Source organism: Mastigoproctus giganteus, chromosome 10 (genome assembly GCF_048544385.1).
Source record: "Mastigoproctus giganteus isolate SK-2022 chromosome 10, ASM4854438v1, whole genome shotgun sequence".
NCBI lineage: Eukaryota > Metazoa > Arthropoda > Arachnida > Uropygi > Thelyphonidae > Mastigoproctus > Mastigoproctus giganteus.
Window position 1 is genome coordinate 153,253,730 of NC_143584.1, and position 15,484 is coordinate 153,269,213.

The following is a 15,484-nucleotide window of genomic DNA, read 5'->3' on the forward strand; positions in this document are numbered from 1 at the left end:
TAATCGGGGCAGGAGACCGCAGCACTGGAGATTACCCTACGATTGTCTCCAGCGGTACCACATGGTACCGCTGGAGACAATCGTAGGGGTACCACATGGTTCAGTTGAAATTCTAGAGGTCATAATCATAAAAAAAATAAAAACCATTAGCAGTCACCTGTTTATTGGGCTTTTCTGTTAGTGAAATCTATCATAAACGGACAGTAAACTCGATCTTACTGAATTTGCAATAACACTGACAGCTGGAATTCTGTGGGTTATTATGGTGAAATGTGTTTACACATCCATGAAATCTCCAATCATATAAAAAAAATTATTTTTAAGATCTCTTTATTCCTATTTTTAAAGCTTTGTAACTCGTTACTCAGTTCTCACTTGCGTGTATCGTGTTACTTGCAATATGTGTGTGTGTGCCATGTTCTTTGTTATTGATTGCTTATCTTTTTACTGTTTTAAATTTTAACCCCCATCCACAAATGTCAACGAACAGAAATGTCAACTAGTTAGTATGTACATATTATAGTACATATTAATTATTCTGATTATCATGTATATTCTCCCGATTTTCACGTATCATTTAGTTTTTTAATTGGTAAGGTAATAAATTTGTGCTTAATATATCTTTGCTTTTATAGCCTGTGGATAATATTCCTCCTATTTTTGCTAATTAGAATCGCTGTTTAATAGAATTAAAATTCATTTCACAAACGTGATCACAATGACCGGCGCTTACTATGGTGACTCCATCATAACGTGATTTTATTGTACAGTGAACCAATTGTAAAGGGGGGGGGGTACATTGTACAATAACTTTTTAACTATTTACATGAAACTTCAGATAATTGGGGCAACCGCTTAATCGGGCCAAAATGCACTAGTCTCGATGTGCCCCAAATAACCATAATGGACTGTATATTCAAACATTATATACCAGTTGGTTCTGAAAATTAGGCAACATAATTAATCACAATTAAGTTCAAATATGTAACTGGCATCAACCAACTTAATGTCTTAGAAACATGTTAACTGAGTTTAATTTTCAAAAGTAAACTCATCAAATGCAACGGTGTTTCTGCTCAATTTCAGCCCCAATCAACACATTAGAAACTTTTGAAACAGATAACTGCAGATGACAGAAATCCTCAGTCAGAAGATCGAATTAAACCAATTCCATTGTTTCTACAATCTCCAAACCTCATGCCATTGAATGTTTTCTTCTGGAGCTTCATTACAGATCAGGTTTATTAACTATCATGATGCATATTTACTCAGGAAAAAAATACAATCTGAGTTGCTGCTGATCATGTAACAGCTGACGTGTAAGAGAAAGTGTGGCAAGACTAGTTTTTGTTGAGCTATATTGGTATTAGTATTAATATTTGCAAATGATGCAAAGAAGCAAACTTATACTTAATTATGTCACATGACTGGTGGCAAACAAACTGAAATGTAAAGCATTTAGGGCGTAAGCCTCAAGCTACGGAAAAGTCTAGATTATGTATAAGTATAGTGCGAAAGCATCAATAATACATAGCCAAATCTGAATGAGCAGAATATTAGCATAGCAGCATCGTTTTAAGTATTCACAATATGAGATATAACTTAAAACGATGGCGCTTTGCTAATATTCTGTTCATTCAGATTTGGCTATGTATTATTGATGCTTTCACACTATACTTATACAAACTGAAATATTAATGTCACCAATACGAACTTCAAGCCCCAGCTTTCACTCAGTGCTTGGTAAGTTTACTGAGTTCAAGAAACACACAAAGTTATATGCTTAAAAAACCATATATTTCTATATATTCTGAATTATTCTGCATGTTAAATATAAAAATTTTAACATACATTTTAATCATTAAAATATTTTTAAATATTTTTAAGTAAATGAAACTTTTCAGGTCCATTTCACTTTCTTCACAGTACATACATTGATATAGACTATCTGAAAGCCATCCTGTTTTAGTAAATCTGCTTACCTAATTCAGATTCAACACCAATTCCAGTATAGTTTAAGCAAACTGTTACAGACACACTGGAAGAAAAAGAATAAGAATATTATTACAAGCTCAGCATTTCCTATTAAAATTCTGTTAAATCCTATTAAAGTATGTATGTGCAGCCAAATGATTTCCCTTCCAATTTCTTAAAAGTTGAATGGATTTGTTTTATAAATTTAATTAGCGTAAGGAGTATTTGAAGATCTCTCATGTGAGAGGGCAGCAAAATGTCACATTATCTATTTATAACATGCAATTATAATAAAATTTCACAACAGGAACTTACCAAGGAGCATCTGATTTATTTTTAGGGGAGCAGTTTTTATCATTTAAACTAATAACATCTGGTTCAAGCAGCAAACTTGATGATATTGTTGCCACTGGACGAGATCTACCAAAGATATATAAAAAAAAGTTATAAATGTAATTAATTCTTGCTCATTTTAATATGAAGATAGCAAGAATTAATCTCTCTATACTACCTTTAAAACATTTAATCTCTAGTCCAACTAAATTCATACTGTTTTTCAATTTTTGGTGAATGCAATTATCTACTCTTCCCAAATATCTTTGGGAAGAAAGTTGATTAATTAACCTTCCAGCATTTCAACCACACCCATAAAAATGGGTTTCATACATATATATAAATGCAATCTTGCTATATTTTTCCGTATTTTTCATGGAAATTCCAAATGACAGATCAACTGCAATGCACTCCATTGCAGATTTCTACCCAATTTCAATACTGATTAAATTTTTTTCCCAAACAGTCTTTTGGGAAGCATCCCACTGTGCAGTGGATATCTGAGTTTATGATGCTCATTGCTTCCAGCAGTAACAGATGTTGCTTTTGGGATGGCAGATTATGAGCTTGTAGTGGAAATGTTTTCACTGAAAGTCAGCATATTTAATCACTTATATTGTGAAATTAAAAAAATTACTACTATTATTATTATTATTATTTTAAATTTAGAGAGAAAATTGCTGCAGTGACCAGAAAATATTTTCAATGAACACCACTTATAACTGCACTATATTTTAAGACTGGATGGAAAATCTGTGCATCACTGATAAGTTTTGCTACCAGGGATAAGGACCTGATTATCCCCTTGTATAAGGCAATGGTCAGGCCACACCTTGAGTACTGCATACAGGTCTGGATGCCTCATTTTAGGAAGGATGTAGAGTTGCTAGAACGAGTACAGAGAAGGGAAACACGATTGGTGAAGAGAACAAAGGGTTCTCTTATGAAGAAAGGCTTAAGTTCTGCAAATTGGCGCACCTGCAAGGTGATCTGAGTGAGGTGTATAAGGCCTTGAATGGATTGAGCAGGTTCAATGCTGATGATATTCTTCCTCCTGCTCAGATTACAAACCTGAGGGAACAAACTGAAACTGAGGAAAGACATTTGTCAAATAGATGTGTGAAAATTCGCCTTTAGCAAGTGGGTAGTTGAGTGCTGGAACAATCTTCCATCTGTCATTGTGGAAGTTGAAAGCTTAAATAAATTCAAGGAAGAAGTGGACAAACTTTTGGAGTGAATGGATGGGTGAAATGAGAAGGTGTTTTTTTTTTTTTTTTTTGGCTGATGCTGTATAAGCTTGCTTTCTTGCATCATATGCCTCTACTAATGCTAATGCTAAAAAGTTAAACAATAAGAATAAAGTTTTTCATTGATTTCATCACTTAATATTTTTAATTCTTTTCATCACTTTATTATTGCTGATTACTTTCATTTTTTACCATAACAAAGTGTACTGCACTGCTTAAAGTACCTCATGTCAGACTGCACAGTCACCCCTATGCCTTTTTCTTTCTCCACTACCTTGAGTTCTGCATCAACAAACAAAAGAATACAACTCGCAATATTTAAAGATTAAATAAGATCATAAGTGTGGTACCACCCAATAGGACTGAAGATGGGAAACAGTAAGTTCCCGAAATGTAGCCAGAATTGTTTAAGCATTTTGCATTGAGTAGAAATTTAAATAATTCAAATTATAGCATTTCAATAATAAATTACTTAAATCTACCATGTGATATAACAGTGTAGTCTCAATTAATTAATTATTTCACAATGATGAACAATCACATAGATTCCCTCTTCTAATTAATTGAAAGTGTACTTTATCATTTAGCAATATTGAAAATGAAATGTACACTGCTAGGAGGTCTGTCACATTTTCACAAAGGCATCTAAAGTGAATATGAAGCTTGTTTAACTCACAATGAAACTTTCTGGTATGATCATGAATAGTACTTCTGCCAGATGGAAGATAAAAATGAATTTGGAAAATCTCATTGCATCAACAAACAAAAGAATACAACTCGCAATATTTAAAGATTAAATAAGATCATGATGATAGGATTACAATGAATTTCATTAGACCTTGGTGGTTCAACCATAGATTATTCAATGCTTCCTTAACAAAACCAATGCTTGGTATGGTGTTCTGACTATTGTAAATTTTAATCTAAGTAACATTTCAGTACTTTCCATGAGTGAATCATCTGACAGAAAATTCGACACAGTATATATATATATATATATATATATATAGGTTTCACTGAACCTAGGGCTCAGTGCTGGGCCAATTGATTAATGATGCTGATGAAGGTATATCAGGCTTAATGTCTAAGTTTGCAATTGATATAAAGGTTGGCAGGGTGGTTAATGACAGTAATCAGGGTAAGCTGCTGCAACAAGAGCTAAACAAATTAGGCTGATGGCTGGGAAACAGCAGTTGAACTTTAATATTGATAAATGCAAGGTACTGCATATGGGTAGCAGTAATCCCAGATTAACGTAACAACTGTGGTACTACACTTTATATTCAGGTCAGTGGGGAAAAAAAAAGAAAAAAGACCTTGGGAACATTATGCAGTCAGACATGAAGTTCTCTGAGCAATACAGATAGGCAGTCAGCACAGCTCATGGATATCCTGCTATATAAGGCAATGGTTAGGCTGCATCTTGAGTGTACTGCACACACATCTGGAGGACTCATTTTAGGAAGGATGTAGATCTACCAGAACAGGTGACGTGAAGGGTAATAAGATTGGTGAAGGGAACAAAAGGGTGCTCTTACCAAGACAGGTTTCAGTTCAGCAAACTGCAGGGTCATGAGACTAGGCACTGCGAGGTGATCTGATTGAGATTTTTAAGGCTTTAAATGGATTGAGTAAGCTCAATACTGATGGTATTCTTCCTTCTTCCTCAGACTACACACATGAGGGGACATAATTTGAGGAAGGATGACTGCAGAATATATGTGAGGAGGTTTTCCTTCAGCCCAGTGGGTGGTTGACTGCTGGAACAAACTTCCATCTGGTGTAGAAGTGGGCAGTCTGAATAAATTCAATGAAGAACTAGACAAATTATTGGATAAGGTGGACAAGTGATGCGGGAGTGGTTTTTTTTTTTTTTTTGTGGCTGATGCTTTATAAGCTTGCTTCATTGCATCATAAGCCACTAATAACAATAATAACAACACTAACAGTGTTGTTATTATCGTTATTATCATGGACCCAGATCCCACTGCAATAGGGGAGGGGATTACAAAAGTTGTTTCATCTGACCTACCTTCCCTAAGGTCGAAGTAATGGCTGAGGCAGGGAGTGGCACAATCTGATGTTGCTCCCAATAACTACTATCCGCCAATGGATACAAAAGCCAAAGCTAAAACAGGTCCATCTCCACAGATGGAAGAAGATGAGAAGTAGAAATATTGAACATACAGCATCAAGTGTGGCACAGGATAAAGTCTCTTGTGTACAGGACTTAGGCAGAGGGGTCAATTCGAAAAGTTCTAGACAGTCTCCCACAGATAAGTGATATGAGCGGCACTGTCTCCCGTATGGCTACCACAACTGAAGAGCAAGACCGCACAGGCCAACCATCTGGAAGTGCTTCCTGTGCAACTGCACTAGTGACCACCCACAAAGGAAGCGAGAATGAAACTAATGAAACAAGATTGAAACTAATGCATGAAGATGAGCAGTGAAATGAATGTATTCACCATACCAGCATACTACAAAGTAATGAAGCTAGAGACAGATGTGACAATGTACTACACACCAAGTGGTTGGAACAGTTCCAACTGTTCAGGTCACCAAACAGTGAATAGCAGACCAGAGACGGACCATCGTTAAGAACCTGACAGCTCCTGCAATCTTGCAAAAGATTCAAGCAGGACGTGAGCAACCCACTAGAAACAATAAGGAATATGAACATAATGGAATGAAAACTAGGGGAGGAACAGCAAGTACAAGAACTGCAACCAGAAGCAGCTGAAGTGGAAACAGATGAGATCGCAATATCCAGAATAGAAGAGTAGAAGAAAGCCCTAGCAGAATTTGAGGAAATGGGCCCCACAAAGACCCAACACCATAGTGAAGAAGAGAGCTAACAGAATCCTTTGGCAAGTCATAGACCATCTCAGATTATCTCAACAACAACAAAGTAACACTAGACACCATCCGTATAGCCTTTTATTGTGCCACTGTAGCAGCCACCAGAATGAATGGAAGGGAAACCAAAAAAACAACATAACAAAACGAAAAGACAAGGAACCATCAGTTGGGAAAGAAGCTACAGCAGAAGACGGAAGAGATCTTTATCTTGTGGTCTCCTCTGACTGTGTGGTCGCCCCAGAGTATAAACAGAAAATTTATTTATTTATATAAGTGAAGATTGGCCAGCCTAGCCAATACCAATGAAGTAACAGAAGTAAGAAGCTGATCAGAAAGTAAAGGCCATCCTCAAGAAAGACAATATCCAGAGCAGCAAACACAACACCTATAATCAGAGAATATCTTGACACCCTCAAGCAGAAACTCCTGGCTCAGCAAGAGTATAAACAGAAAACAAAGTGCTTTGCCATTACTGGGAGAGTGCCCAGAGAAAACAGACAACAGGCATCTGATGAAACCCAGAGTGCCTTCTACAGGAAAATCAGACAAGAGGAGACAGAAGACAACAGACCCTTATCCAGAAGGTACTCAAGGATTTCTGGAGAAACCTGTGGAGCAGTGAAATTAGCCATAATGGCTGTGCCCCCTGGATAGATCTGTAAAGAAAGAAAATGAAGAACATACAAGAGATGACAAAATAAGAGATTCGGGAAGATGTAAAACAATCAATCAGGAAGTCCCACAACTGGGCAACCCCAGGAATAGATAACGTCCACAACTACTGGTATAAGAAGTTCAGCTGCACACATACAGGCATATAGCAGAGAAGTTCCCCAAGATAATAATGCACCCTGACACAATCCAAGGGTCTGTGACTTAAGGAATCACCGACCTGAAAGCTAAAAACAAAGATACCACAAATCCGGCAAAATACAGACTAATTGCCTGTCTCCCAACAATGTACAAGATCCTGACCAGCTACATAACTAAAAAGATATCAAACCATTTGGAGAGCCAGAACATCGTGGCTGAGCAGCAGAAAGGATGTAAGCAGATGAGCAGAGGATGCAAGGAGCAATTGACCTGTGACACTGCAGTTATCGAGCAAGCCTACAAGAAGCACCACACCCTGTACGTGGCCTACATCAACTACTACAAGGCCTTCAACTCTGCTAGCCATAGCTGGTTGATAGAGACACTGAAGATCTACAAAGTCAACTCGACACTAACACACTTCCTAGAAGCAACCATGGAAAAATGGAGGACCACCATCAAGGTCGAGAACATCATGGCCAAACCAATACCTATCAGAAGGGGAATTGTTCAGGGAGATGCCCGGAGCACACTATGGTTTTGTCTAGCACTCAACCCACTGTTCACCATTCTCAATAACTACATGTACGGATATCTCCTAAAAGAAGGGAGGTAGAACCTGTACACCCTCTCTCACCTCATGTACATGGATGACATCAAACTCTATGCTGCATCTAAGAATCAACTCCAACAGCCACTCCAGGTCACTGAAGAGTTCAGCACTAACATCAGGATGCAATCTGGCCTAGACAAATGCAAGAGCAATGGATTGCATCAAGGACATCCAATCAAACAAAATTACCAGCTGAAGACCGGTGAAGAGATTGAAGCCATGATAGAGGGATATATGAGGATGATGCAGGCCCACCAGTTAGAATATAAGGAGATCAAGGCCCACCTCACTGAGAAATACCACCGGAGACTGACAAGCCTGCTAAAATCAAAGCTGAATGGCGGGAACACTGACACTTATGCAGTCTCAGCCTTGGTGTTAGTCCAATCTGTGATCTCTTTTGGGATCATAGATTACATTAACACCAAGCTGGAGAATATTATGAGATCAACCAGGTTAATGATGACCAAGAAGCACCAACACCAACCGAAGTCAGTCATAGTTTGGAAAGAAGCATGGAGGGAGGGGATTGACTGATCTCATTGAACAAGAGAAGGCAATTAAGATCCTGCAGGATTACTTCCAGGAAAACACAGGGCCAATCTACCAAGCCATAAGAAAGATATATAAATGGTACACAACATTCAACCTCAACAAGAGAACCACACTCACACAAACAGAATAAATAAAGACAGAAAGATCAAGGCTACATAGATAAGATGGTTTCCAATGCTCGGCTCATGAATGGAAGGCTCTTCCCCGAGACTGAAAGATTCATGCTTGCCATCCAAGATCAGGTAATCAACACCAGGAACTACAGGAAATACATTGCCAAGGAACCTGGAGTAACAGATGACACATGTCGACAATGCCACCTGGCCCCAAAAACAATCCAGTACATCACAGCAGGATACAAAGTGATCACTCAGACAGAGTACACTCACGGATATTATTATTATTATTATTATCAATTTATTTCTCTGTTGAAGAGACACCCCTGGGACAGCCATTGGCTAGTAGCGTGAGAGTTACATTCTAAGGTGTGAAGCGGACCAATGAGCAAAGGTTACAAAGTCCATGGGAAGTTCACCCAGAAAGGTTGAATACAGAATTTTGGAATACATGAGTAATTATGATTTTATAATAGAATATTTAAAATTTTTGGCATCTTTGAACATCACAGAATATTTAAAATTTTAACATCTTAGGTTGGCATCTAGAATACCGAGAATATATAGTTAGAAGCAATTAAAATTAAATGCCATTTTTGAGCCAAGTGGCTATGCACTACAGTTACAGGAGACGATAGGAATCAGCAAAGACTTGCAATCTGTAGGCTTTTTCATTAGAGAGCTTTTCTGGTTCAATTCTTAGTTGATTGAAGAGTTCTATTGTTGTTGTTGCTTTTATTTTGGTTTTTAGGAGCATTAGCAACTAAGGCCATATTGCTCCGGGGATATGCGGTGGTCATTCCCTGACCTTTCCACATCCTCCGTATTTGGTGGGCACAGGATTGAACCCCAGTCTAATCAAGAATCGTATGCTACACACTGCTGCTCCTGCTCACCTGACTATGGAGGCGCCAGTTATATTGTGTTTGCTGGAAAAAAAGCGACTTAGGCTGTCCAGGTTTTTTAATTTGCTTTGAAGAGGATGTCTTGTTTCAGCAATCCTGGTGGCTTCTCGACAAGAGTGAAACAAGCCGTCAATACTGGGAGCATCTAATCTTCCTGTTAGCAGTTGGGCTAATGTGAAAATGTTCCTTGTGATAATGTTTCTTGTGAAAATGTTTCTTGTAATTGCCTGTTTCAGGGAGGAATGCTGAGATTGGAAAGTAGGATGGCTCTAGAGCAGCTGTTCCCAAACTTTTTTTGTTGCGGAACCCCTATATGCTGTTTCAAAAATTGCGGAACCCTAACTATATATATAGTTATTATATACAGGCCGTGCTGCTGGTACAGTGACGTCACAGTCAGTAGACGATGGGCCACCTACAATAATTTTTAATGTATTTACGCACATTTCCTCAGTTGTCTTGTCGAATTTTTCTCCATTACCTCTCAATTGATTAAAATTGATCTTACTTATTTTGCAGTACATATTTCAGATTCCATAACGAAATGTATTTCATGCATTTAAATAATGAATAACGTAATTTTTTTGTATTTTTCTTGAGTAACTTTTTACATAACTTAAATTCTTTCATTTTTTTAAAATACCTACCCATTTTTATGAAACAAGAAAGATAGAGGACACCTTGTCTCGCGGAACCCCTGAATTTTATCATGGAACCCTGGGGTTCCGTGGAATTCACTTTGGGAACCGCTGCTCTAGAGATAGTAAATGGGTGATTTGAGATCATGTTCAGCCCTCTCAAGAGCCAGTATTCAATTCTTAGGAAAGCTTTCAGGTTGCTCGGTGGGGCAGAAGACCAAATCTTTGAAGCATACAGTGGGATGGGAAGTATACATTTCAAGATATACTTTTTAACAAGATTTGGGTTTCTAATTCCAATTAACTCCTGTTTGGCAGCCCAGAGTGCTGCATATGTTTTAACTTTGATGTAATCAAAGTGCTCGGAGAATGTTAGTCCCTCATCCCATTTTAGGCCAAGGTCTACATGCAATTTAACCTTTGGAACTTCGCATCCGCTTACCAGCATAGAGATATTGTTCCTGTCCTGCTCTTTTTCTTTGTAATTGTCACCTGGGCAGATATGCTTGGGTTTAAACATAGTCCAATACAATCGAGGTAATGCTCCAGTTCGTTTATTGTGTTATTGGCTTGTTGATTTGTTTGCTTAACTTGTTGTAGATCTTTAGATTTGATGAAGAATTTCAGGTCATCAGCATATGTAATAAAGTTGCCTTTACGGGATGCAAAAAATGGTTCCAGAGCTGCAGCAAATAACAGTGAGGAGAGTATGCCTCCCTGTGGTACTCCCTGCAAAATGAAGTGATGGGCAATAAAATCGTCATTACAGATTATGAGGTTTCTTTCCTTCAGAATGTTACATAAAATCTTCAGGAGATTGCCTTATATTTTGAAGTAGAAAGATAAAATTTGTTCCAGAGCCGTTATCAAGATATTGTCAAAAGCTGTGGATATGTCTAGGAAGATAATATCGAGCTGTTCCTTATTGTTGAGAGCTTTCTGCATCCGGAAAAGGGTCTCAAGGAGATTTGTGACGGTTGATCTTCTAGATAAGACGGAGTGTAGGTGCAGAGGACGATGCCTGAATCAGTGTTGGGTTAGAGCTGAGAGAAGAGTCTTCTCAAAAATTTTCAAGATGGTGCAACTTATAGCTATGAGTCTATAGTCTTTGGCATTTTTTTGGTTTCTTTATTTTTGGAATGGGCCTGATCAACAGCTATTCCATATACAGGGGAGAGTACCTTTTTGAATGATTTGATTGAAAGTATGATGCAACACCTCAATAATGTAAGGGCTGCTGATTTTTTGCCATGAAAAGAGGGAAGTTATCAGAACCAACAGTTGCTTTATTAGGAAGTTCATTTATGGCTTTCATGAGGTTTTCTCTGGTAATTGTGATGGTTGTTAGAGGTGTCTTTCTTAGTAAGTTTGAAACGGATTCTTCCTTTTCTACGATTCAGTGAAGGAGGTCAGTTATTCTCTTCCTAATTGGTTGGGAGCGGGAAGTTGTCCAAATGTCTTCTTGGACCATTCAGTAAAGACCTCAGCAGTCACGAGACCCTTTTTTCTGTCATCACGAAAAATCCTTTTTCCTTGTTTGAGCTTTGATAGTACAGCTGCGTAATGTGCTTGTTTTTTCAGCTTTATAAAGTGAACACTTTTTTTGTACAGAATGTAGTCATTAGGATGTCCTATCTTCAGCCACTTCCTGTAAAGTCTGTTTTTTACATTTTGCTTTTTATGACCATGTGACCAGGATAATACATCAGAAGCTAGTGCAAACGTACCAGCTGATCAAAGATAGTTTACCATATTACAAGTACGAGACTCAGAAACCTCTACTCACTGACTATACTGGGACCATGCCATCATAATGGACAAGACGATCCCACACAAAACACCAGACGTAACCCTCATTGACAAGATGGAAATGGCTACCTACCTGATCGATATAGCAGCACCCAACACCAGCAACCTCTAGAAAGCATGGCACCTCCGTAGCCAGGTGTGCGGGAGCAGCAGTGTGTAGCACACGCTTCTTGATTAGACCAGGGTTCAAGCCTGTGACCACCAAATACGGAGGATGCGGAAAGATCAGGGAATGACCACCGCATATCCCCGGAGCAATATGGCCTTAGTTGCTAATGCTCCTTAAAACCAAATAACAAACAAACAAACCAGAAAGCATACAAGGAAAAGATCAGGAAATACTCAGACCTAAGCCTAGAAGTCAAAGATATGTGGCATATGGAACAAGTAATGACCATCCTGATAATCGTGTCAACCACCAGCTTTGTGCCAAAAGACCTCCATAGGAACCTAGCAACAATAGGCCTCCCAGAGAACACTTACATGGAACTCCAGAAAGCCACAATCTTGAACACCTGTAGGATAGTAAGAGAGTTCCTTGACCAACAGTAACAATAATAATAATAATATTAACTGAACATGACCAACTACCCCATGCAGTCAGTACCAGTATGTGTCACAGGGTGGAAAAAAATCCCATACAAGGAGAAAAGGGGTTTTTTTTTTTTTTTTATAATAATAATAATAAAGATAATATATATTCTGGTAATGATATATTATTTTATTCAGTAATGAAAGTTAACACATGGAAGATCCTGCTCCTTCCATTAGGTTTTTAAACTAACTCAAAAACAAAAATATACAAAGTGTGTAATGTCCAAATGCACACCCAAACTGTTGCATTTAATTCTTTGCAGCTTCTCATGCATGTTGGTGTGATAACTTTTTAGTGAAACTGAAGAAGTATGCTGGTGCAAATCTTTTTTTTTTAACCAGAGTGGAAACCTGTTATTTCTGCTTAGAAGTTCTGTAAATAAATGAGTTAATATGTTTGTTTGTTGTTTGTTATTTGGTTTTTAGGAGCATTAGCAACTAAGGCCATATTGCTCCGGGATATGCGGTGGTCATTCCCTGAACTTTTCACATCCTCCGTATTCGGTGGTGATGGGCTCGAACCCCGGTCTAATCAAGAAGCGTGTGCTACACACTGCTGCTCCTTCCCACCTGGCTATGGAGGTGGCCAAAATGAGTTAATACAGAAATATACTTGCTTTACTGAGTTTATAGGTAATGCTATTCTAGCCTCGATGTTAGCTACTGCCATTACATATTTATACTTACCATTTGTTAAACATAAACTAAATCAGAAAATATACAACGTTTACAAATTAATTATACATAAAGCATGCATTAAAAGAAAGCTGTGCAGAATTTATAAAATATAAATTATTAGAAATATTTTTCTGATGTAAATAATTTTGTTTCCACATGACAGGTTGGTATGAAATGAACACAATGAGTGCTTCATGTAGCAGTCAGCACTGCTATCCAAACTGTGTTGAGTAAGGTTGGTGTTTCATAAGCTGTGAGGAAAACAAAAATAAGAATAAGAGTGTATTATACACCAAATGACTGGAACCAGTATAAACAAAAACCGTTAAATAGAATGGTTTAGTAAATCAAAAGGTCTTATAATGGGATTTTACCCTTCAAGGTATTGACTGGAGGTGTGTTGGTCACTCACAGTAATAAGATTTTTTTTCCAGATTTATTGGATATGCAATACTCTTGATCTGATTACACTGCTCCACATTTTGAAAAAAAATTCACTGATGTTTTCTCAGAAAAGGGTGTTTCTGAATCATTTTCTAATGCTGATTTCAAAAATGACTTCCATTTGTTTCCATCACGTTAGGCTTTTTCAAAAATCACAAAAGAAAATTTGGTTTTTCACAAATTTTTATTAATTTTGGCAGAATTTGTGTACCGAAGTTATACCAAAATGCTACTTTTACCAGACTTTTTTTTATTTAAATACATGTTGAAAACACTATTAAAAAGGGCAGTGTGGTAAAAAGTCCACTCTCAACTCTCATTTTAAAAACTGATCTACAATGGGTTATTACTTTAATTTTCTTCCAAATCCTTCTACTTTATGGTCCCTTTTCAGCATCCAGCAATAGTCAGCCATCATGTTGACACTCCACTTCCCCTGATATCTCATCTCCATGTCTTTAATGTCCTGGTGAAACTACTCAGACTGTTCTTCACTAACACTTCTTAGATTTTCTGGAAAGCAGTCATATTTTCAACTATATTTCTGTAGTCTGGATCCTTGTTGTTCCCTAAGAAGGTCTCAACAACAGACCTGAAGCTAATCCATGCCTGGTTTTTTTTTTTTTTTTTTTTTAATTCATAGTTCCCTCAAAATTGCAGTCCCTCATCAGTTTGCAAATTTGAGGTCCAACAAAACTACCTTGTTTTAGCTTCTCCCGGGTGATCAATAGGAATTTAGTACAAAGGTAGTGTGAAATAGGGGGCTTCGTGAGGTAAAGTTTCACAAATTGCTCCATCAAACTCAGTTTGATGTGCAAAGAGGATAGTTTTGGGTTCTACCAGTGGTTTATGTACAATGTTTTTTGATCCAGGCAACACACTGCCCCTTTCTGGACAGACCTTGACATCTCAGTACTTACTCCTTGCCCGATTGTCCACACACACACACACACACACACACACACACACACACACACACACACACACACACACACTGCAAGATACACCCCAGGGGCTCACATCTGGTGAGTATGGGCTTGGCACACCCAGGATCCTGAGCTGGATATCATCATTCTTCTCCTTCTTGGTGATTCCTTTCTACTTCTGACTCTCTCTCTCTCTTTTTCTCAGGGTAACTCAGAAAATTTTTTTGGCTGGTGCAGCATAAGCCTCAGGCTTCCTTGCACCATATGGCTAATAATAATAATAATAATATTTTTGTGTAGCCAGATTGCTTTCCAAGTAACATTCTATCACTTTAAAGTCAACAACAGACCAACCAACCAACCATGTTCTTCATACTTAATATTTGTCAACAAATTCTTCAAGTTCTCATATATTTCTTTCATATGCAGAGTGAGGTGTTGGAATTGATTCATATTTATTTGCATTGTAGAGCAACACACCTTTGAGTCTCCTTTGATGAGTCAATAAAAAGTCTCCACTGTGCAGGATTGTAACTAATTCCTAAATAGTTCATTTTGTCATTTATATTACTGCATAAAACCATAAATCCGTCCTCGGAAAAGTAGGGAACTAGTTCTGCTTCTGTGTCTGTACCATGAGAAAAACATTCCATGTGCTAGAAGATTTTCTGACTTAAGTCCAGGACCAAGGAGTTCTGCAGATTCCTGTGGTAAATTAAAATGTCTGACCAGATCATTGAGTTCATGTTGTGAAAATAGTTGAGGGCTGGAGTGAATGTCTCCAGGTCTGTAGACCTCAGTTTCATCTTCAGAAGCTTCACTTTCAGCACTCCCTGCTACCACATTCTCCAATATAAATGGAGAAGGCGGAATCAACAGGTTATTTCCATGTGGGACTGACCTAATGGCAGATGGAATATTAGAATGCACAATGCCCAACTTACTCTTTGTGTTATATCCCTCTACATTAACTAAGC

General features: G+C 37.8%; 1 protein-coding gene across 1 annotated transcript in view; it reads right to left on the bottom strand.

Moving 5' to 3' along the window:
* LOC150079392 (integrin alpha-PS2-like) overlaps positions 1–15,484 on the bottom strand; it is a 514,720-nt gene that overhangs the window by 121,310 nt on the left and 377,926 nt on the right. The window contains exons 15-16 of the mRNA XM_090382299.1: positions 2,290–2,394; positions 1,983–2,038 (exon numbers count right to left, since the gene is read on the bottom strand). Coding sequence (XP_090238425.1) covers positions 1,983–2,038; positions 2,290–2,394 — 161 coding nt within the window. The remainder of the gene's footprint in view (positions 1–1,982; positions 2,039–2,289; positions 2,395–15,484) is intronic.